This window comes from Notothenia rossii (genome assembly GCF_949606895.1).
Source record: "Notothenia rossii genome assembly, chromosome: 6".
In the NCBI taxonomy this organism is placed as follows: domain Eukaryota; kingdom Metazoa; phylum Chordata; class Actinopteri; order Perciformes; family Nototheniidae; genus Notothenia; species Notothenia rossii.
In genome coordinates, this window is record NC_136909.1 from 73,810,022 (window position 1) to 73,833,705 (window position 23,684).

A 23,684-nucleotide genomic window follows, 5' to 3' on the forward strand; every position below is an offset into this window, starting at 1 on the left:
ATACATCTGATGTACACTCCGCGGTCTACCATATCCCAGGATGCAACGGGTGACGGTGACGAATGAGTTTTAAAAAAAATATATGGCTTGTAACGTCCCATCAACGGCTACAACGGTTTCAGCTGGATTCGTTTTTAAATGTACTCATCCAAATAGTAAACGACATGAAAGAAAAGTAAACTTGTGTATTTAAATATACGGGCAATTGGAGATGTCTTCTTTATATTACATACATAAAATAATATGAAGTGAAAATATTTCTAAAACCCGGTTTGGTTTTCAAATTGTTGGGATTCATTATAAAGCTAATTTATTTATTTAACTGCTTTTGTTATACAAATCTTACCGCAACAATTTGTTTTGATAGGGAGCAAGGAGCAGACTACGCAATTTATCCAGATGCGCGGGGAGAATGAAGCCCTCTTCACGGGGGCCTGTTGCGACCTCGGGAAAATAATTTAAACATATTATATAACACCAAAACAAGTACAGCTAGATCTGACTCCATATTGAACAGTTTTGAAAACAATTTTGAAAACAGTTTGAAAATATTTTGCCTAGTGTCAGAAATTATTACCGGCACTTGTGACTGCAGCTGGTTGCTAGGTGACGGGGGCGGCAAAATGTAGGGGTAACTGCCGGTGACGTACAAGGACATGCTCCGTAGACCATCTCATTTCGCAGTCCGCGGAGGACCCAAGCTGGGTCCTCCGCGGACTGCGAGGCTGGGTCCTCAGGAGGCTGGGTCCTCAGGAGGATGCGGCCGCTGAATTGGGACACAGCTCATATGTGTTCGGGGTCCGTCTCTTACCAGTGACGTCACGACGTAATGACGTCACGCATTGTGATTGGCTGTACGGTAATTTACCCACGCTGTCTAGAGTATAGAGGGGTTTTTTGATCATTACATTACATTGTATTTAGCTGACGCTTAAGTGCATTCGACCAACAAGATAAAAACTTGAAGAAATACAATAAAACTTGAAGAAAAACAAAGACGAATGAGGAGAAGAACAAGAGAAATCGAAGGTAAGAAGTATAAAACGTAATATGGTAGGTAATATGTAATATGTTCAGTGCCGTTGGTACGTTAGTTCAAACAGTAACAACGGACTATTTTTCTTAGCGTATGCATGTCAATTTAAATCAATACATACAACTATTTCACATGGACAATATTTTCTTAGCCCTAATACTTAATACTACTTATTTCGTTTTGATTGTTATATTTGATTATATTATATATTATCAATAAATTATATATTATACTGTATATCAATATGATATACTTTTCTATATAATAGATTATCAAAAAAAGTATTTATTAAGTAAGGGATAATGTGCAGCAATCACAATCAAGTCCACAATCGAATCCATAAAGACAAAGTAAATCTGTTTACAGTTGTTTCATATGTATGTTGAGAGGTATCCATATATCTCTTCATTTTGCTCTCAAAGTGCACCAGATTGATGCATTTAACTTCAATATTTAAAAAAAATCACTCCAAAGGGAGTGCTTGTTCTTCCTTCTGTCTGTCTGAATCTGTGTATTCTCATGTTCCGATTAACCCAGCCAAATTTTTCTTCTTTTGTTTCTTGATGTGATCTTGAGTCGAGGCTGATCCTCTTGCTGTGGTCCCGCATCCTGGATCCTCTATCCTGAGTTCTGGATTAAGTCGTGGACTTCGGGTCGTGGCTGAACCTGTCTCTGCGGTCCTGCCTGGGTCTCGTCGTGCATCCTCCCTGAAGGCTCCCACAGGATTGTTGACATCTTCGTGGATTCATCCTATTATTATAGACGCATGCATTTCCTAACATTCGGTCTACCTATGTTGCAAATGTATTATCTCCTCGATTTACACACGGCATCTATTGCACGTCTGTCCGTCCTGGGAGAGGGATCCCTCTTCTGTTGCTCTCCCCGAGGTTTCTCCCATTTTTCCCTTTAAACTGTGGGTTTTCTCTTGAAGTTTTTCCTTGTACGATGTGAGGGTCTAAGGACAAAGGGTGTCGTTTTCTTCTCATACTGATATTCTGAACAAACTGCTGTTGTATTAGCTGTAAAATGTCTTTACTGTAGGGTATTTTTTATTATTTGTACAGCACTTTGGCTCGACCAAAAATCGTTTATAAATGTGCTATATAAATAAAACTTGATTTGATTGATTTGATTGGAAAGGGTGTGCGCCAAGGTTCCATATTAGGACCAATAATTTCACCATATACTGTATGTAAATAATCTCGAATAATCTTTCAAATGCTGCTTTCCATTTTTATGCAGATGATACTGTTATTTATTGTTCATCCTCTTCTATAGAGCAAGTCTTGATTTCCTCCAGTCTGCCTTTGATGTTATTCCATCCCATTTATCTCAACTCAAGTTAGTATTAAATGCAGACAACTCCAAACTCATGATATTCTCAAATCGCAAAAAGTTAACTTATTTTCTCCCCAACATTTGTACTGTTCAAGGGACTGACATTGACATTGAAAGGGTCACTACATACACATATCTAGGTTTTATTATTGATCAGAACTTATCTTTCAAGTCACACACTGAAAATGTTGTTTTCAAATTAGGTTTCTCCTTTCAGACAAGGAAACATTTGATCTCTGCAACGTTTTTACCAGTATTGGATTCTGGTGATCTGCTTTACATGAATGCCTCTGACCAATGCCTAAAGAGTTTGGATACTGTGTACCATTGTGCATTATGTTTTATTACATATATATATATATATATATATATATATATATATATTTATATATTTATGTTGTGTTCACCAGCCCTGTTGAGTCTCTGCCTGGTGATATTCACTTTGAGCTGGACAGCACTGTGACACCGGTGCAGTGTGCTCCCAGGAACGTTCCAGTGGCCTTCAAGGCAGCTGTTAAGGCTCAGCTTGATCGATATGAAGAGGAGGGACACTTGACCACAGTCACTCAACCCACGGACTGGATTAGCAATCTAGTCATAGTAAAAAAGCCAGACAAATTGAGACTATGCATTGACCCGAAGCATCTCAACCGTGCTCTGAAACGGTCCCACTACCTTATGCCCACTTTAGATGACGTGTTGTATAAGCTGCCAAAGGCACGTATATTCACCCTGGTGGATGCACGTGATGTATTCCTGCAGTGCCGCTTGGATGAAGAAAGCAGCCTGATGACAACATTCTGGACACCGTGGGGTAGGAAACGCTGGCTGAAACTTCCTTTCGGTGTGTCAGTTGCCCCGGAGCTGTATCAAAGGAAGCAGCATGAGCTGCTGGCTGGCTTGACAGGGATTGAGCCCATAGCTGATGACATCCTTGTAGTCGGCTGTGGGGACACAGAGGATGAGGCCAATCGCGACCATGACACAAACCTCATCGCTCTGATGGACAGATGCAGGGAAGTAAAGCTGAGACTGGGCCTGAAAAAGCTGCAGTTCCGAGTGAAGGAGGTCCGCTTCCACGGCCACATACTGTCCGCGGAGGGCCTCAAGGCTGACCCTGACAAAGTCAGGGCGGTGCTGGACATGCCAAACCCCACAGACGCAAAAGGGGTCCAGCGGTGTGTCGGATTTGTGAACTATCTGTCCAGATTCATGCCACGCTTGTCAGCGGTATGTGAGCCGCTGAGGAGACTGCTGGACAAGGATGTGATGTGGCACTGGCTGCCCAAACATGATGCCGCCATGAAGGAAATCAAGGCACTGGTCACGGCGGTGCCAGTCCTAAGGTACTATGACGTCCGCAAGCCAGTCACCGTACAGAGCGACTCCAGTCAGGCGGGTCTGGACTGCTGCTTGCATCAAGGGGGACAGCCTGTTGCATTCGCCTCCCGGGCATTGACCCAAACAGAGCAAAATTATGCACAGATTGAAAAGGAGTGCCTGAGCATCGTATTCGCCTGCCAACGCTTCCACTACTATCTATATGGGAGGGGTGATGTGACTGCAGAGACCGACCACCGCCCGCTGGTGTCCATCTTCACCAAGCCCCTCCTCAGTGCGCCAAAGCGCCTTCAGAGCATGCTCCTCACACTTCAGAATTACTGCCTTGCGGTGGTATACAAGCCAGGCCCTGAGATGTACATAAGTGACACGCTCAGCAGAGCCACCACTCCGCCACAGAGAACAGTCACACTGTACCAACGTGAAATGGTCTGCAGCATGCAGCAGGAGCAGTGTGACACGGCGGCCATTCAGCAGGCAGACTATTTAAATGTCAGCAGCCAACGCCTGGCACAGATTCAGACACACACTGAGGAGGATGTGTGTCTTCAAACACTTAAGTCTGTCGTGCTGGAGGGATGGCCAGGACACAAAGAGGAGACCCCTGTAGCCGTCAGGGACTACTGGGCCGTCAGAGATGAGATAAGTGCACAGGATGGCGTGCTCTTCAGGAGTCAGCGCGTCATCATTCCAAAAGCTATGCGCCCGGAAATGCTGAGACGGATCCACTACAACCACGTGGGGGGCGAGGCGTGCTACAGGCAGGCCCGTGATACACTTTACTGGCCCGGTATGCAAGGGGAAGTCAAGGATTATGTGCAAAAGTGCTCTGTGTGCAATGAGTATGCACACGAACAACAGAAAGAGACTATGATGTCACACCCGCTCCCCACACGTCCCTGGCAGCTAGTAAGCATGGATCTGTACAGCTACGCAGCACAGAACTTCTTGCTCGTGGTGGACCATTATTCTGACTTTTGGGAGATCGACCTGCTCCCTGACCTATCAGCGGACACCACGATCCGTAGATGCAAGGCACAGTTTGCACGCTACGGTGTCCCAGACAGGGCCATTTCTGATGGTGGAGGCCAGTTTGCCGGTGGAGAGTTCCGGGCGTTTGCGAGAGAGTGGGGTTTTGAGCATGTCATGTCCTCACCGAGGCACCCAAAGGCTAATGGCAAAGCGGAGTCAGCAGTGAAAATTGTAAAGAGCCTGTGCAGAAGGGCAGACCGTGCCAAAGAGGACCCCTGGAGGGCCATATTGCATTGGAGAAATACGCCCACTGAGGGTATGCATTGCAGCCCAGCACAGCGGCTTATGTCGCGGAGACTGAGAACCCTTCTCCCTGTGGCCGACCAGCTACTGGTGCCTCAGGTCGTCACGGGTGTTCCTGACAAGCTGAAAGTGAAACATCAAGCAGCAAAGCTGACATATGACAGATCTGCCAAGGATCTGCTGGAGCTGAACGTCGGCCAGCCCATACGGATGAAGCCGCTCCCAGGAGACAGGACGGGCCGATGGAGGAGAGGTGTGTGCCTTCAGCAGTTGGGACTCCGGTCCTATCTGGTCGGTGTGGAGGGGACCACGTATCGGCGCAACAGGGTTGATCTTCGACCAGCAGAGGCGGCCCTTCTCCAGCCGTCAGTTCTCCCAGAATCGGCCCCGGAGCAGCCTGCGAGTGGGGGGAGCGCCAGAGAGGTCGTCTGCGTCCCCGAGGAGTCTCCAAGGCCATCACCCCCGAGGTCGTCGCGGTCTTCCCCGCAGACTGGGGGTACACCATGCCGTGAGTTACAGGGCCGGGCCTTCTCCCGGAGCGGACGGCTGATTAGACCTCCTGACAGACTTGACCTCTAGGACACACACACGCACTCACACACACACACTTGGACTGTGCGCACTCAAACACACATGGACGATAAAGATTTAAAAAAAGAAAAAAAAAAGGAAGTGGAGAGATTGTAAAACAAATGTGATTGATTGTTCTGAGTTTATTGCTGATGTGTTCTGATCCAGCTATTATTGAAGTGTCTTTGCTAGGTGCACTATTTGTTGTTGAAATCATTTGATTAATGTTCTGTTTAAAGGTCAACAGTTTAATGGCAGTATTGATCCTGTGTTGTTACTTAACAAAAGGAAGGGAGATGTTACAGAATGGTTTAGGCTAGGTTGCAGCTCCACCCTGTGGACGTATTGTGCCTGTGTTATATATATATCTGCCTCACGTGACTCTACCCCAGTTGTATGATTACCTGCTTAATGTGAATACACGGCGTTGAGACACAGCCTGATTTGCCTTGTTTATTAATGCACCTACATCTACAAACAACGTTCCCCTCCACTGGTTTCAACCAAGAACTAAATTAGATGTTTTCCAACCAAATACGGTTGAACTGACACTTCCCCATATTAATATGTAAGTAGATTCGAAGATACATGAGTTTCTGACTGCCACAAGCTGAAGCTTGGTTGCTAGGTTACTAGCTGGGTGTTCTCCAATAGGGGGCCGGGGGAAACAAAGTTAGTGATTACTGGTTCCATGTTGATTTAATTCAATACAAATTGTTGGGGGGAACTGAAAGGCTATTACCGTACTGGTTACTTTGCAGCCCGGACATTTTCCCCAAAACACATTTAGACGCTATCGGCAACACAGAAGTACCTTTCAAATCCGATCATTTTTAAGACCTTCTAAATCATATTTAAGACCTTTCTTATTTTTTTGGTCATATTTAAGACCTTTTTAAGGCCTTACATTCAGATTATCAAATGTAAGACTTTTTAAGACCCCGCGGGGATCCCTGAGGAGACTAAATACGAACATTATATGCAGACACAGACGTGGTTCAGAAACACAGAAATATTAGAAAACAGACCATTAAGGCAAAACATCTAGTTTGATGGATGCTTTCAAAACTCAACTACAATAATGTGTTTGTGTGTGTGTGTGTTTATTTAGCACGGGCACATAGTAGGCTTGTTTGAGACGCGTTGCGGCTCGCCTCGAAAGTAGACGAGAATAGCCGATCGTAGCCGGGGGAGGTCTCAAAAAGCTCGCCTGAAGTCGGACAGCTCCGAGTCGGCTTCTTCTTCGCCTTCTTCTTCTTTCGGTTTTTTGGCGGATTGCAAACAACTTTAAGGTGCATACCGCCACCTCCGGAGTCGGCTTGACTCGGTTTGCATTTATAAAGAATGCACACACGTGTTTAATCGTAAATGTCAGATATGTACTAAGTAAATACATTTATTCCTGCTCAAGATTAGATTAAACTTTATTGTTATTGCACATATTACAGGTACTGAGACAACGAAATGCAGTTTAGCTTCTAACCAGGAGTGCAACAAGCAGTAAAGTGAAAAGTAATGTACACAATCTACAGAATAAAATATAGAATTAATTGAATGATGAAAAAACAGTGAGGGGTATGAATATACACAGCAGCCTGTGAGCAGTATGAAGTGTGTATGAATATGCTAAGATATATAAAGTATGAAAACGGTAAGCAGTGCAAGTATAGTATACAATATATAGATATTAATTTCATGATGATAAACATTGTGGAACAATTATGAAAATTGTGAATGGAAGTGCGGTAAAACTGACACAAGACAACAACAAACTTTTGCCGAGCCACTTGGAGAGTTTCATCAGCAGCACGTGGTAAAAACCACCAATGAGCGCTCAGCTCGAGATACCAGCGAGTCTTTTTCTTCTTCTTTAGTGTTTATTGGCGGTTGGCAAACCAAATTTTAGGTGCATTACCGCCACCAACTGGACTGGAGTATGGACAAGAGACTATGCAGAAAACAATAAACAAAATAAAATAAATAAATAAAACCAAAAACTCTAGATTATTTTAAATGTATCAATTTCTCTAAGAAACGTAATAAGCTCACAATACATATTGCCTGATGTTTTCCCTAACAGCCCTGATAGCGAAAAGTCAATGTATTTTGCTTTCTTCAGTGTTTGGAAAAGCACATTTCTCTGAATACTATATTTCCTGCAATGCAGCAAAACATGTTCAACCGTTTCTGGCTGGCTACAGTGTGTACACTTTCCGGTTGGATGCTTTCCTATTACCCTTAATGTATGATTGAGACCTGTGTGACCTATTCTCATCCGAGAAATGACATTTTCCTCCCTTCTTTTAAACCCCGCCTTCCTTCCATCACCCACATACCTTTGAATGTTATAAAGATGTCTTCCTGTGTCACTAAGGTCCCAATGATCTTGCCATGTTGTTTGCGCATATATGAATGTTTTAACCTCCGCTTTGCTGAGCGGAACTTCAATGTCTATATTCGTAATTCTGAGTGTTTGGTTGGCCAGAATATCCACCTGTTCATTACCCTCCACACCAACATGAGCAGGAACCCAGATGAAACGAGTTGCTATGCCTTTGATTTGCATTTTATACAAAATTAGAAATATTTCATTTATTATGTCCATTCTAGATGAAGATCTGCCTGATCGTATACTCGATAAAGCTGAATAGCTGTCAGATGCAATTACAGTATTATGTATTCCTTTCTCCTCTATCCATTCCAATGCCAATACCAATGCCAACAACTCTTGGGTGTATACTGACACATGGTCTGTTACCCTTTTCTTTATATGTGAATTACTCACTGGGATATAAACTGCTGCCCCGGCACGCCCTGTCTCTGGATCTTTGGAGCCATCTGTAAATATGATTGTTGAGTCTGAGTGATATCTTGCAAAATAATTCTGGACTATGCGCCATACTGGTATTTCTTTCTTTTCCTTCAACTCTTTTTGTATATTGAGGTCTACACTTGGCAATGGGAATAACCAGGGTGGAATGGACGAGATTGCAACTGTGGGGCAATACTGTATTTGATTCAATCCTATACTTGCCGCTTTAACATCACCAATCCATCCGAAACTTGTTAAATGTGACTCATTGTGCTCCCAGCAGTCTTTCAAAAATACTTTTCGCTGGATGACTATCACCATGCCCCTGAAGGTTTACCCAGTATGCCAACATTAACTTTACTCTTCTTATCCTTAAAGGCATTTCTCCCATTTCTACCTGTATTGCTGATACTGGAGATGTTTTAAAAGCTCCACTACAAATCCTCAGGGCCTGAGCTTGTAGGACATCCAGCTTTTTAAGGTTTGATTCTGCTGCTGCCATGAACGCTATACACCCATAATCGAATACAGGTCTCATGAGTGCCCAATATATGTTCAGTAGTGATGACCTACTCGCTCCCCACTCCTGTCCCACCAAACACCGAACTACATTGTTGACCTTTTTACATTTACTCTGAACTTTTCCTATATGATTGCTCCACGTTAGCTTTCCATCAAACCAAACCCCAAGAAATCTTATTGTATTTACCTGTTCAAGAGGTTGCTCATACAATTTTAATGATACAGGAGCAATTTTATGCCGTTTTGTAAAACAAATGACCTGCGTCTTAGCTACTGACAGTTTGAATCCCCATTTATTTGACCATTTCTCCACTTCAACTATTGCAGCTTGTATTTTCTTTCCAACATGTGCTATATTGCGGCCTTTTGCCCACAAAGCCCCATCATCTGCATACAAAGATTTTCCCACACTTGGATGAACTTGATTAAAAATGTCATGTATCATTATATTGAACAGCAACGGACTACACACACTACCTTGCGGAGTACCATTTTCCACATCATACACACTTGAATATTCTGCACCTACTCTTACTTGTATTTTCCTGTCCCGTAAAAAATTCATAACCCAATTATATGCTTTACCACCAATTCCCAATGATTTTAACTTGATTAGTAGTCCTTCCTTCCAGAGCATGTCATAAGCCTTTTCAATATCAAAGAAGACTGCAATCACTACTTCCTTGTTGGTCTGTGCTTTCCTGATGTCTGATTCTAAGCACAATATAGAATCCATTGTATTCCGACCCCTACGGAACCCACATTGATATGGTGATAACAGAGCTTTACTTTCTAAGATATATGTCAACCTTTCTGTAACCATTCTTTCCATGATTTTGCATAAATGCGATGTCAGGGCAAAGGGTCTGTAGCTAGATGGATCTGAAGGGTCTTTCCCTGGCTTTAGGATGGGCACTATTATCGCTTGTTTCCAAACCGAAGGAAGTTGGCCAGAATCCCACACCCTATTAAACAATCTTAACACAATGACTAGAGAGTTATCCGTCATATATTCCAACATTTTATAGCAAACACCATCTTTCCCAGGAGTGGTTTGACGAGCACTAATAATTGCTTTCCTCAACTCAAACATACTAAAATGCAGGTCCACCTGATCCCCCAACACTTCTACTCTATCCAATATTCTCGGGTTTTCCATTAATGTATTATCTCTGCACTGCCTGGCTTCCTCTGTAAGGTTATCTGAACTATGAACTTTCTTAAATGTCTGAGCTAGAATTTCCGCCTTTCCTAAGTTTGTGACAGATATTATGTCCCCTCTGTTTAAAACTGGCAACTCATAATTCCTTCGAACTCCCCTCATTCTCCTAATCATGCCCCAAACATCTGCAAGCTGTACTTCTCTTCCAATGCTATTGCAATATTGCCTCCAAAAAGTGCGTTTTTGCGTTCGTATCGTCCTCCTTACTATAGCCTGGGCCCTTTTATACTGATTCAAAGCTTCCTGAGAATGGAGTTGTTTGAGTTGTCTGAATGCTTTATTTCTGTCTTTAATGGATTTGTTACATTCACCATTCCACCAGGGTACATTCTTGGAGCGCCTAACTCCTTCAACTTCCGGAATTGTTTCTTTAGCTGAATGTATGATAACCTTAACGAGCTCCTCATTCAATTTATTTATATCATCATCATTTTCCTCTAGAAGTGTTTTACATCTATTCGTACTTACAACTTGGAAAGCATCCCAATTAGCCTTTCCCAATTTCCATCTAGGAATTTTCTTCTCCTTTTCAAAACGTATGTTGGTCCCAACTTTAGTCATTACAGGATAATGATCACTGCCCACTGTAGTATGCTTTACCACACTCCATGTACTTATACCTGCTATATCACTAGACACAAATGTCAGATCGAGTACTGTTTCTATATTCTTTGTACAATTATATCTTGTTCCTTCCCCAGTGTTAATACACACTAGCCCGTGGTCATCTATAAATTCCTCAACTACTGCACCATTTGCATCTGTGCTACTGCTACCCCATAGTGAGTTATGTGAATTAAAATCCCCACACCATATGACTTTTCCTTGCAGTAAACCCCCAACATCCTCTAATATACTTTGATCTAATTTCCCACACGGATTATAATAATTTACTATATCTATAGGTCCTCTAGCATTCCATACCCTTATAACTATTGCTTCATGATCTGTACTTACATGCATAACTTTGTAACTTACACCACTCTGTATGAATGTTGCAACTCCTCCCCCTCTGCCAGAGTCCCTATCTCTTCTAACTGCAGTATATCCCTTCACAATAAAATCCAGTTGTGGTTTCAGCCATGTTTCCTGAATACAAATTACATTAGGTTTCTCTCCCAGATTGTCATTATATTTTTTAAACTCTTGTCCATTTGCAATTAAACTTCTGGCATTCCACTGCAGTACAACTAACACCATCAAGTTGATCCACTGCATGTCTGAGATTGTTGGACGTCATCATTTAGTATATCTTTCACACTTTCCCACTGCATCCCTTTCACATCAAGGTACTTTTCAGCTGATCTGACAATTATTTGTATTCTTTCATTCCGGCTTTTAGTCTGCGCTGAACAGTAGATAATCTCTGCCATAAACAATACAAACTCTGTTTTACTCACTATCAGAGTGTCCTCCTTCAACTTAACACAGTTGTGGACTTTTTCTGTTTCTTTGCTCTTATTCTTGTTTTCCATTGTAACCTGCGTTCCTCCTGAAACTGTCTTTGCTGCCTCTTTGCATAGCTTACTCCCTGCGTCACCCTGACTCGCTGCACCTCTTCTGCTTTCTTGCTAACCTCACATCCACGGTACGCTGAACTATGCTCCCCTCCGCAATTGCAACATTTCAGCTTTACCCCTTCTTCACATTTGCCGTATTCATGATCTCCACCACATCTGCCACACCTTTGTTTCCCTCTGCAGACTGCCGCCACATGTCCAAATCTGACATTTAAAACATCTTATTGGTGGTGGAACATACGGTCTCACATAATAACACATCCAATAAGTATTTTTTCCGGAAGCCTTTTCTCATCAAAGGTGATCAGAACCGAAATACTAACTTCTTTAACCCCATTGCGGTTTGCTTTCATGCGTTTGACATCACTTATTTTTGCATTTGTTATATTCTCTTTCACATCATTCGCTGTAATTCTGACGGGGATTCCTGTCACCACTCCCCTGACTAGCTTTTTACCACTAAACAGTGAACACTCCACTTTCTTACCCTCCACGGTACTCATCTTTATTGCCCTCCCCTGTTGCTCTCTATCCCTACATTTGATCAACATTGATCCATTCCTCAATACTTTGGCACTCATTACCTCCCCGATTTATTTACTGATCGATTTAGTTAACCGTATAGGGTTCCACTCGCCAAACGAAGCTCCCTCTTTCGCAAGTTTCACAACCACCATGAACTCCTGTTGCCTATTTCCGACTACTCTTTCTCTCCTTTCACCCTCACTATTACTCTCATCCGAATTAGTATTTCCTTGCTTTTTACTTTTATTCCTCCGCACTATATCCCATTCTCCATTTCCATAACTCCCGCCTACTCCTTCCATGTCTCCTAACTCGCTTCCTGCCCCGTCACTTCCCTCTGCCATCTCTCATCCAGTCACAGTCCAGTGTAGCCACCTGTCCACGGTCCAAAGAAAAACAAGAGTCCGCGTCCACTCTCTCCCCGAGCCTCTCCTGCCTCCTGCCAAGAGCATACCAGCGAGTCGTTTCCCATCAAGCATTTTGCTTCCGCAGCCCGTGGAGAGGAACTGCGGCACCTCGCCTCGCCTCGCTCTCAAGGCTGCGGGCGTCTTTGTCCCGCGAGATTTCAACGTCTCATGTGAGCGAGCCTCCAGAGCAAGTCGGACAAAATGACTAACCATCATGCAACGCACTAGCAAGACGTTGATCGAAATTGCGCAGGTCTGCGCAGGTCTCGCTTGTCTCAAACAAGCCTAGTATCTGTCCCCGGCTGTTTGAAGAGCAAGCATGGGAAACAAAAGACAGTGTTTACCTCTTTGCATCCAGCTAGTCACACACACAGTTACAATCACACTCCCTGTAATTGACATAATTAATAGATAGTTTAACTTCTCACCATCATTTGCTGTGGCCCACTGATGTTAACGATCGTAACTGAAAGGCTGCCTGTCAAACGTAAACATTCAGCCACGTGACTCGCAAACTCTCGCGAGAGTTTTACACAAGATGGATCCTTTCTAGCCATAACCCTGCACCGGGCGCTGACATTGGCGCCCGGTGATCATCAGATTTGACGACGCTGATTGGCTGAAATTATGTTTCGGAGCCATAGCTTACAGATAGCAACAGTCAGCTGCTAGTGGCTACTGCTGCACTGGTTGAGGGCTCCTCTCTTAGTGCCCAGAGGAGAGAGGGTAATGATACACGGGCAAGGCCAGGCAGGAAACATGTGACTTATCAGTAACTTTAGACATCGTAACACCATTTTAAACGAGATTTTATTGTAGATTATACATTTTACTGATACAAATTATATAATATTTACCTTGCTTATTAAAAATTAAAATTAAAAAAATATATTTTTTAAAATATATATTTTGTAAAAGATAAATATTTTTTAATTTTAATTTGTAATGTGGGAAGAGGTGGGGCGGCCCCCCTAGCGCCCCTATGGGCTGGCCGCCACTGATGGGACCTCTAAGATGGTTTGCAATCACAATTTACACATACAACCTAAATGTTCATCTGTTTATTGTTCTTCTTGCATTTTATATTCAAGCATGTTGATTGTATATTGCTATATCTTGACATTATGTTCATTTTATCATACTTGCCATACATTTATTTTAATTGATGCAATTCCTTCAAAGGTTTTGTAATAGACCCCTAGTACTCTTAATTTATAAAGTAATAATAATACATGTGAATTATTGAGCTCATTAGTGGTCTAATTTGGTCTAAAAAAAGTCAATGATGATCATTGTGAAGGGGTGTCCAGCCCATATCAATAATATACCAAACTACAGGCTAATGTGAGATTCAGAAATTAGTTTTAGTAGGCCTACCTTACATTAATGACCCCATGATTTGATTATGTATATCTTAAAACCTTTAACAATTATATTTAAATGTTCATACATATCTACATTTATGTATAAATACATGTGTAGCAGTTAGACAAACTCATCATCAACAGATCTCATTAATACGAATTATATTTAAAAAAAGTTTGCTAAGCCAATTTATTAATTAGACAAAATGATTTGTGCTTAAAATCATATACTGTTGTGTCTCGGATAGACTAGGTTATTAATTAATTTTCCTAATAGTTGCTATATTTGCAATTCGTTTTTAATCTGCCATGTACGGTATCAATGTCTCTCAGCCACCGTAGTGTCGTGTTAGGGGGGCGTGTCGTGTACTTGCCGCGGCTGCAGCTAGACCATATTGGTTGATTTGGCTTCAAGCGGGAGATGAACATATTGATCAGATGATTTTGGCAATGTAGCTCTGCGTCAGGGTGGGTTATTGTGGCTGTCATTGGTAATAGACAGCCTGACTAATCCTTAAAATGTGAAAAGACTCTGAAAACCCAGGAAACACTCGGTAAGAAACCCCATGTATTTGTACTCCAATGCTAAGTAGCAAGCTCGTTAGCAAGTTAGCTAAACAGAGCACTTCCTGAAACAACGACTTGCTAATATCACATTTTATTTTGATAGCCAGGCACTGTCAGTAACACCGTTATACATACTCTTAACGTATAAAGCTACTGCAAGTAACTGGGTTAAAGGCGGGACAAACATTCTTCAAATACTTGACAATAACTCAAAACACTACCATGTTGTTAACACAACGTAAACACGATCATCAAGTCAGTTAACGTTTCCTTGATAACGTTACCTATCTTTTGATAGTTGCTAACGTCATCACTACCGATAGATAGCCCTGGGTTTCAAAGTAACCATTTGTTTGTGATTGCTTGTGGTTGTTTATCAATAATAAAATATAAAAGCGAAAAAAGTTACATTCCGTCCCATATATCTGCAAAATATGTCTGCTGTCACTAACGTAGCTCAATGTGATTGGCAGACCCTGACTAGGTGTTGGCTCTGCTAGATGTGTCGTTTGTGCTGCTCTTCGGAACTTTACAATTTTCTTTCAAAAATGCAAAGTTGCATTATTGTCGTCATGGAGATGAAAACTTACTTTGATTTAAGAAATATGAGCGGTTCACACTTTTTTTTATAGAGCTCTCACTATACTACCCCCGAGGAATACAGGTGGGTCAAACTGTCGCGTCCAGCACTGTCAACAGTCGCTGTCTCGGTTTAAAAACTGTATAATTAGTTAATTTGACACACTTGCCTTAAAACTATTGTTTTTATGGTTGCACTTTTACCTACTGTAAATGATGGTGTCTCGTAAGCAATTACTTATGACTTATTATTAGATTATATTTAACCTAGTTAGCTAACATATCAAGTTGTTGTTTGGACTGGGTAGACCTAGAAATACACAAATAAAAACAAGCTCTAATAAAGCTGGTATACATCCTATGAACATCTTTGTTATTAACAGGTTGGATACGGATATGATTAGATGTTATATGTTGTCATGGTAATTGTTAGAAACATGTTAATTTTATTTGCATCTTGCTTGACCGTAGATTTGGTTGAGGCAAATCCACTTGGGTGTGCATGTGTGAAATGTTGACATGGCAAACAGTGAATGCAACTAGATGCAGTTCTCAGACAGATACTCATGCGTTGCTTTAAGAAGTGATCAAACGGTTTCTGCTTGAAAAATGTAGTGAGAAGAACCTCCTTGCGTCAGGCAGCATGACAAAGAAAAATGTGGCCTGTGACTGTGCAGCAGTAGCTTAGTCTGTAGTGACAGTAGCGACATAACTTCATAGGTCCTGTTGGTGCATGTGTGTATTTCGAGCCTATGTGTGTAATTGTAAATAACACCAGAGTGAAGATTTGAATTTCCCCTCAGGTTTTAATAATGTGATTTGAATAACAATAATGATTCAAAAAACAGGACAACCTGTTCAGACTTTAGCATTCAATGGCACACAATATTTAGACAAAACGCCATAATGCAAAAATTGTTTCTTCTGTGTTTCAGTGAAGGACCCCGCATTACAGCAATACCACTGGCCCCATTTTGCACCTTTTCATCAGGACACTCCAATGAAGCCATCAAATGTCCTTAACCGGTTTTCTTCACCACCACCCCCCCCCACTAGAATGTTACCATTCCAAAGTCCTGAACTGCCGAACCGTTGGATACCATGTCCTCCATGTCCTCCATGGCCGCCTTTTCCACCTCCAAGACCATTCTATTCATCTGCGTTTGTTCCAAGAACCCCGCCTAAAATGGGTTCTTCAGGGAGTAGGTTCCAAGTCATGCCAAGGGGCAGTCCAGCTCCTCATCATCATCACCATAACTATCCACCTCCAGGGTTTTTCTTCTCACCTGGGTGTGCTCCATTCAGCCCACCTAAAAGGTTTACTCCAGTTCCCAGACCTCCCAGTGTCTTTCACCCTGCATCTTCTCAATTCATGACACATTTTAGCAACTATCCACCACCTTTCCACATCAAAAGAGATCAAGCGACTGAATCCACGATCAATGCGACATACTCAGGAAGTCAAAATGTGACGGCACAAAGCCAAGAATCAAACAAGGTAATGTTTTTCTGTTTTTAATAAGTTAAACCAAAGCTACCTTAACATTACAAAAATCATTTGAAAACAGAAATACAAAAAAATTTTTCAATGCCTTTCCTTGAACACTTGTCACATGTGGTCATAAATGCAATACCTATCCAATCACTGGCAATAGGACCGCTCAAGCCTGACTGTTCGGTGCTTCCTGAAAGCTTGTCTTTTTTAATTCTACCACCTTGATGCACTGACAGATATCAGAATGTATCCCTGGACATCCTAAAGTCTGGGAGAAACGGTTCCCACATACTGGGCATAGATTTGTTCACAAGGATGTTAGATATCGCTTACTTCAAACATGAATGTGAACCGTATAGGATGAAAGATCAACTCTGGTGAAAGAAATTGCGATTGAGTTTTAAGCCCTGTATTGTGGACATAGCCTAAGATCGTTCTTGTTTTTGACCTGTACTACATTAAAACATTTTCTGTTAGGCTCCATCCAGTGATGTAAGGAGTTCCATACCCACTATCGAGCTTCAAAAGCCACCCTTCACCCCATCATTCGGCCCCAGCGACGTTCCACAAGTTTCCCCACTGCCTATTATAGGCTCAAAGCATTATGGGAGCAGCCAGAGGCCCCACAGCCCTCTTCTTCCTTGCGAGGTAAAATGAATTCTTCTTGATATCTGTATAACTGATTGTCTCTTTCTACTATTTAACAAATGGTGTAGCTTGGCCTTTGATGAGCTTGGCTTTTTCTCACTTAAAAAAAAACCCTTCTTTTCAAAGACACACTTTCTTCTTCTTTTTTTAGAACCAACAACATAAAAGAACATCTTCAAAGGGAAACGTAATAACAGGTAAGATTATCACTGTAATTTTGTCAATTTTACACGTTTAAATTCTTCCTAAAGCTTTGTGCTTTAATTTTGTAGGCATGTTGTATCTTTGGCACTGCAGTAAGGTGAATCGTGTTTACTTGAGTGATGAAGATGCATGGCACTAAACATGTCCACTAGTCTAGCAATGTTTAATAGTTCAATACATAACGGTTGACAGAGTTTCCACTTTCCTTTCCATATTTCCTTATCATATATATTCACAGGAAGTACTTACTAAACACTTGTGCTCTTAATGTTAAATACCTGGAAACATAAACAGGAGAAGCTATAACTTGTATTTGGTAACAGATTGCAATACATGGGTAATTATCAGAAATCATTTATATGGTAGCATAGAATAATTCAGATTGAACCATGATGTTGTAAGACATTAGTAAACACAGAATCTTTTTCAAACAAAAGTATATAATAAAAAAAAATTCTGTTTCTTGTAGTGGACTGGAATTGCTTATCTCAGAAGAGGCACAGGGAAGCTGAGGACTGTGGCGACAGCGCTAAGAGACCGTGTCTTCTGTCAACAAACTCTGTCGAAGCACAGACACCAACACCCACTCCTAGCATCTGGGCCAGCACTTCCCTGCTGTCGGAGCCGTCAGCGAGGCACTCGTCAGGCTTGGAACTATCACCCAAAACCACAGATAGCCATCCGTGCGCAGAACCAGCATTGAAACCCGCCCAGTCCTCCTGCGCATCCCTGTCACCCAAAAGTTGTACACAGAGACGACTGCCAATGGGGGCCAAGCAAGCCTATATCAAATCCGACCCAAAACAATCCTTAATAATAGAGTTAAGATCACCGTCGAAGGAAGAAAGTGCAACGAAAAGGAGCGAGGAAAACGACCAAAACAATAAATCGAGCCCTTTGTTGTCCTCTGAGGTTCCCCAGAAGAACACTGTTGGCTCTTCGTATGTTGAGTTAGGGTGTCACCACTCTGTTCATACTCACTGTAGTTCCTCAGTCTTACCGGTCGAGACCCTGAGCAAATGTGATGCCGTGGAAAAGTGTAACACTTCCAAACCAGCGTCACAAACAATTTCAGGCTCTCTGAGCACAGTAGAACGGAACAAAACCAACCGCCTACGAAGACCTTCTGCAATCCCTTCTGATATAGATAGGCTTTTCACTCCTGATCCCTTGATCTACGGAAAGACTTCAAAACCCAAGATAGACGGGATCAAATCGACCACCACGGAGAAAAGCTGTTCATCCAGAACTGTGACCAGCTCCAGTACTCCTCCTACTGGGACTTTGTGTTTCCAAACGGCTCCGTCTCTTGCAGTTGACACTAAAGTCTCCAACTTGTCCTCATCACATAACCCACACATAACTATGCCAACTGTAACTTTAAAGCGGATAAACCTTGAAAACCTGAAATATATTTCCTATAGAGTCTGTGAACCTAAAAACTGCTCCATCGCTTCTTCAGGCAAGCAGCTTAAGGATGAGAGTTTAAAATCTGATGGGAAACTTACAATTCTCGCCCCCCACAACGTGAGACCAAGCACTTCGGAGACTTGTACCACAACTTCTACGGCTCGTCCACACCAGGAGAGGTGCACGAGTGAAGGACGTAGAAAGTCGGTGAATAAAGAGGATCCCGAAGACTTGGAGCTGGACCTAGGCCTGAGATTTGCACTAAATGTGGACCTTACCGAGAGCTCCAACAGCAGTGACGATGAGCAGCTGCTGTCGTTGCAGGATATATTTGAGCGGGTCTCCAAGCCTCCTGATACTCCAGAGAAGGGATCCTTCTCAGAGCCGAGTACACCTGTGAATAAGAGCTGCAAGTTAAAAACAGTAAGCTGTGCATGACTCGTCTATATTGTAGATAAAGTTATGCTTGTATGAACATCCAGTGGCTTGGCTCAAGGACCTGAAAAATCTGTAAATGCTGTTTGTTGTGTTTCCCATAGCAACCATTAGCATCCAACACAACGTCAGCCATCTACAACAACAACCTTGACCACATGCTGGATGAAATAAACACCAAAAAAAGGTAGAATATGAAGACACGGCACTCCCGTTACATTATCATTCGAGCTATAGTAATTGCACATGAGAGAAATTTACATTCCCACATTTGTTTTCTTCATCAGAGGAAAAGAGGTTAGGACACAACTTCTCACCGAATGTGAAGAAGACCAGTTTAGAATAGCTGAATATGAAAAGGCCGAGGAGAACCGTGAGGCGGCCATCTCCTCTGAGCAACAGTAAAGCATGCACAAGCACATTTACACATCAACAGTTTTCATTGGGATACATTCTGTGTACAGCAAATAATTGTAATCTTTACTTGTATATACATTGTTCTATAGGGAGTTCCTGCAACGCTACTCTTTGATGTCCAGTGCCATCAGGGAAGTGCCTCCCGGGAAAATGATCTTCATCCTGGAGAAGTTTGGCCGGATGTTCAACCAGGAGACTCTGCAGCTGAGGCGATGCATGGTCAACCCTCAGGGGACAGCACAGAAAACACTTCTATGGTGAGTTGTGATAGTGTGCATTAGAGGGCTGCCCTCGACTAAAGATGTTTATACTTGACCAATAGTTGTCAATTCAGGCGATTAGTCGACTAATCGTCGCACGTTTATGATTATTGATATTATTTAAATATTTTTCTCCCAAAATGGTTTCAGTTTCAAAGGCTGAGCAAGTTATTATGTTATTATAACATCATGTTATGTCGTCTACATATAAAATTAAATAAAACGGTAAGGATGCACAGACGTTAACTTAAGGACCAGGCTCTGCTCTGAATGAAGTCTGAGGGGTTTTCCATCTGACGCATCGAAGCATCAAAGCACATGCATGCAAACATGCACTTTTCTCTTTTTTCTCCTCCGTCTAATCTGAATACAAATGTGTTGATTAAGAGCCAACAAACATTTAGTCATTTATTTGTGGGCAGCACAAATGCATTCACACAAAGGTTTTAGAGCAAGATGTCGTAATGATTAAATAATAAATTGCCATGAAATGGGATAATAGAGGTAATAATTGCACACTCCTAAAGCCTCCCTGTTGCATAACTCTAAGACCAATAAGTGGACTTGTGATAATATCCACTCAGATAAAAGCAAATGAGTACTCTCAAAGGGATTGAACCCCGCAGATTTAAATGACGCATGCATTTCAATCTCACTCGTGTCAAAAGTGAGAGTCCTCAGGACAAACTACATTCAGCCAAACCAGTGGAAAGGTAAATCATCCACCCCTTCATGATGTTGGATGTAGTGAACATTGGGGACCACAAGCAAAGTTCTAGGCTTAGTTTTGCTTGTATATTTATTCCTCCAATCTTTCTCTCTCCATATATCTTTCCTAGGTCCAGCCCTGCTCAACTGAGATTGCATCTAAACATTGAATTATTCCAGGACGCTTACGACTGTTGCTCACCCTGTCCATCTCCGGTTACCAGTTTCCTTTTCAAGGTAGGCCCCCCCCCCCCCCCCACACACACACAATAGCATGTCAATAGTGATTTCTGTCCAAATGTCTGAACTATCGTATTTTTTTCCTCAGATGATGTCAGTCCATAGGGAGAGGATGGTATCCGAAAATATACTAAAGACCCTCTGTGACATTGCCCTGACTGCTGCTTATCAGATAGGTTAGTGTCCCTCCTCAAGGCTGTTGGTACTTGCTTACTATTGCAAAAAGTGAACATGTTTTTTTTACTTCTATGCGTGTTCCGCCTCAGTGAAAAGTGGAAACCAGCAGTTTGAAGTGTGGGTGCCCAGTCTGGCCGATGTGGTGCTGGTCCTGATGAATATGGGGGTTGCGTTTGTTGCTCTCTTCCCTCTTGAACATCTGCAGCCTCCATTCACAGAGGGAGATTTGCTGTAAGTAGCGTTCCAAATGAATACACAAATAAATCTGAGCTGAACGTTTTTCTATTTTGTGCGATTGAATTTCGGTGTGTTTGTGTAGGGAGGACATCTGTATCAAAAGTGAGAGTCCCTCCAGTAACGAGGAACACAGCAACTTCCCTGATCACAACTGCAACAACATCTTGAAGGTGAGGCTCAGAAGATGTCTGATCATTTGATGTTGTCTTTGATAAAAACAAGTTTGGCAGAGAAAGCACACCCTGTCCAATCAGATCATTCAGTGCTCTGTTGTTTCTCCCCTGTTCTGCAGTACCTGTGGCACTGCATGAGTCTGTGTCCACGGGTATACAGCGACGATGAGCTGCTGTTACTGCTGACTGTGGTTGGGAGGGTGGGCTTGGACCCTCGGCTCATCCTCGAGTCCAATGTGGAACTTTGCCCTCTACAGTTCCATATTGTCAAAAACATCAGGGACTGGGACACCATGGTCAGTACATGCATTCCTAAAAAAAGGAGTGTTTAATATATTTATTGTACGTTTCATGAACACACAGAAATGATGTCATGATCATTTGGTTTATTTTACATTTTATTTATCTAAAATGTTTGTCAGCTGCCCAGAATCTGTCTGGCCTTCACTGATCTGACAGACGACCACCACAACATGTGCGCCCTAGTTAAACTGCTGCCCGACAACGCACGTGGAAAGTGAGTCTATATATTTCTTTAACACAACGAGTATTTTTTCTTCTATTTGATTTGATTGTATTGAAGATGTATTGCTTTGTAAAAGTTTCCATTTTGTTTATGTAGGCAACTGCGTCAACATCTGAGCCTGTCCATGATCTCTAAACTGTTGGACGGAAGTTGCACCTACAAACCAACAGCAAAGGAGTTTCAGGTATCCATGCAGTGTCCTTTTAGATTCCAGAAGCCAAAATATGAATCCAGATGACTGTCTCTTGTGTTTCAAACATCTCCAGTAACCTTTAGTTCTCTCCTCCATGTTCTCTATCATAGCTCTCTGAACTGAGGAACTACCTACCCCGCATGCAACCCTCCACCCTTCTCCGAGGCATGTTGAAATCCTCCAGCAGGAGACAGGGGGATGAAGAAGAAGACATGGCAGCCCTAGATCAACAGGTGAGCCCATGCTATCAACCTAAACAATACATTTGGATCTTTCTTGTCTTGTTTTTTGTGTCTTTTATTATTATTTGCAACATTTTTTGTGATTAAAGTTTCTTTCCATTATCCTCAGACCTACTACCTCTGCTATAGTCTTCTGATCTTGGCGGATGAAGCCTCCGATATTCAGTTCTTCCTAGCTCATCAAAAGGTATGACTTCAGTTGTTTACCATTGCTTTTTAGGGCCACTAGTTATTAATCAGATGATTTATCATTAGGTTTTACATTTCTGCAGATGGTGTGTTAATGTAGCTTTTTGTATTTTATTTCTGGCTCTTAGAAACAGCTTCTGTTTCTGTGCACTGAGTTGGAAACGCATGTCAAGTGTGACATCAGAGAGAACGAGAAATGTCTTTACCGGAGCAAGGTGAGTTTGCTTTTTAAAAAGAACTTCAGGTATTTTTTGCATCCGTGATTTTTTTTTTTTGATTGTTCCAAAAGGTTGCGCAGTGTTGACGGAGGTTTCTGCAGAGACACACTTACTGTAAAGTAAAGAGGGCAGGAGCTCAAACTAAGTATATATTATTAACACATGTTGCATTGTTTGTGGCATCCCTAAAGACTGGTTGAAGTTGACCTCGGTGATATTCCACCTGTTTAACTTGTTTAACCAGTTTGTCAAAGCTAGTCAGGTCAAAGGTTAAAAACCATTCTCAGACTCAATAGATGTCAGAGGTAGCACTGACAAATTCAGCTTTATCACAAAAAGTATTCTTGATAAATCTCAAGTAAAAGCTGTCAGTGAACAGCCACTCGTTAGAAGCAAGACCATGAAGAGAGACTGTTTTTTAATTGCTAATGTAGACATGTCATCACATTTTGAAGCTGTTCCATCCAGACTTCACTATTCTAATATTAATCCAAATGAATCCTTCCTAATAACCTCATTAGCAGATGTTTGCCTTCACTGAAGAACACTTTCATTTCTTGGATACAATTTTAAGTAATTTTTGGCTAAAAGAAAGGAACATTCATGGAAATGTGTTTAACGAAACGGTACACTTTAATTGTTGACGTGGTTTCAAGATGCAGTAACCCAATCATTAAAACTCCTTCTCCTCTTCCTCCAGGTGAAAGACCTGGTGGCCAGGATCTACACCAAGTGGCAGATGCTCCTTCAGAGGACCAGGCCTCTCCATGTACAGTAGACTTTTACAGACTTATATGAATGTTTTCCTCTTTAAAAGAAACAACCAAGTCA

At 42.0% G+C, this 23,684-nt stretch overlaps 1 protein-coding gene and 1 long non-coding RNA gene across 2 annotated transcripts in view; both read left to right on the plus strand.

Annotated features, from left to right (window-relative positions):
• slf2 (SMC5-SMC6 complex localization factor 2) overlaps positions 1-23,684 on the plus strand; it is a 45,087-nt gene that overhangs the window by 20,938 nt on the left and 465 nt on the right. Inside the window, exons 3-21 of the mRNA XM_079687960.1 lie at positions 2,788-5,501; positions 16,017-16,579; positions 17,054-17,224; positions 17,376-17,421; positions 17,898-19,261; positions 19,378-19,460; positions 19,561-19,674; positions 19,780-19,947; positions 20,790-20,895; positions 20,987-21,074; positions 21,165-21,306; positions 21,395-21,482; positions 21,605-21,781; positions 21,908-22,002; positions 22,108-22,195; positions 22,315-22,437; positions 22,556-22,633; positions 22,764-22,850; positions 23,554-23,622. Of these exons, the coding sequence (XP_079544086.1) occupies positions 2,788-5,501; positions 16,017-16,579; positions 17,054-17,224; positions 17,376-17,421; positions 17,898-19,261; positions 19,378-19,460; positions 19,561-19,674; positions 19,780-19,947; positions 20,790-20,895; positions 20,987-21,074; positions 21,165-21,306; positions 21,395-21,482; positions 21,605-21,781; positions 21,908-22,002; positions 22,108-22,195; positions 22,315-22,437; positions 22,556-22,633; positions 22,764-22,850; positions 23,554-23,622 (6,364 nt within the window). The remainder of the gene's footprint in view (positions 1-2,787; positions 5,502-16,016; positions 16,580-17,053; positions 17,225-17,375; positions 17,422-17,897; positions 19,262-19,377; positions 19,461-19,560; positions 19,675-19,779; positions 19,948-20,789; positions 20,896-20,986; positions 21,075-21,164; positions 21,307-21,394; positions 21,483-21,604; positions 21,782-21,907; positions 22,003-22,107; positions 22,196-22,314; positions 22,438-22,555; positions 22,634-22,763; positions 22,851-23,553; positions 23,623-23,684) is intronic.
• Positions 4-2,166, plus strand: LOC307043484. The gene is made up of 2 exons (XR_013809392.1): positions 4-140; positions 368-2,166. It is a non-coding gene; the product is annotated as an uncharacterized lncRNA (long non-coding RNA).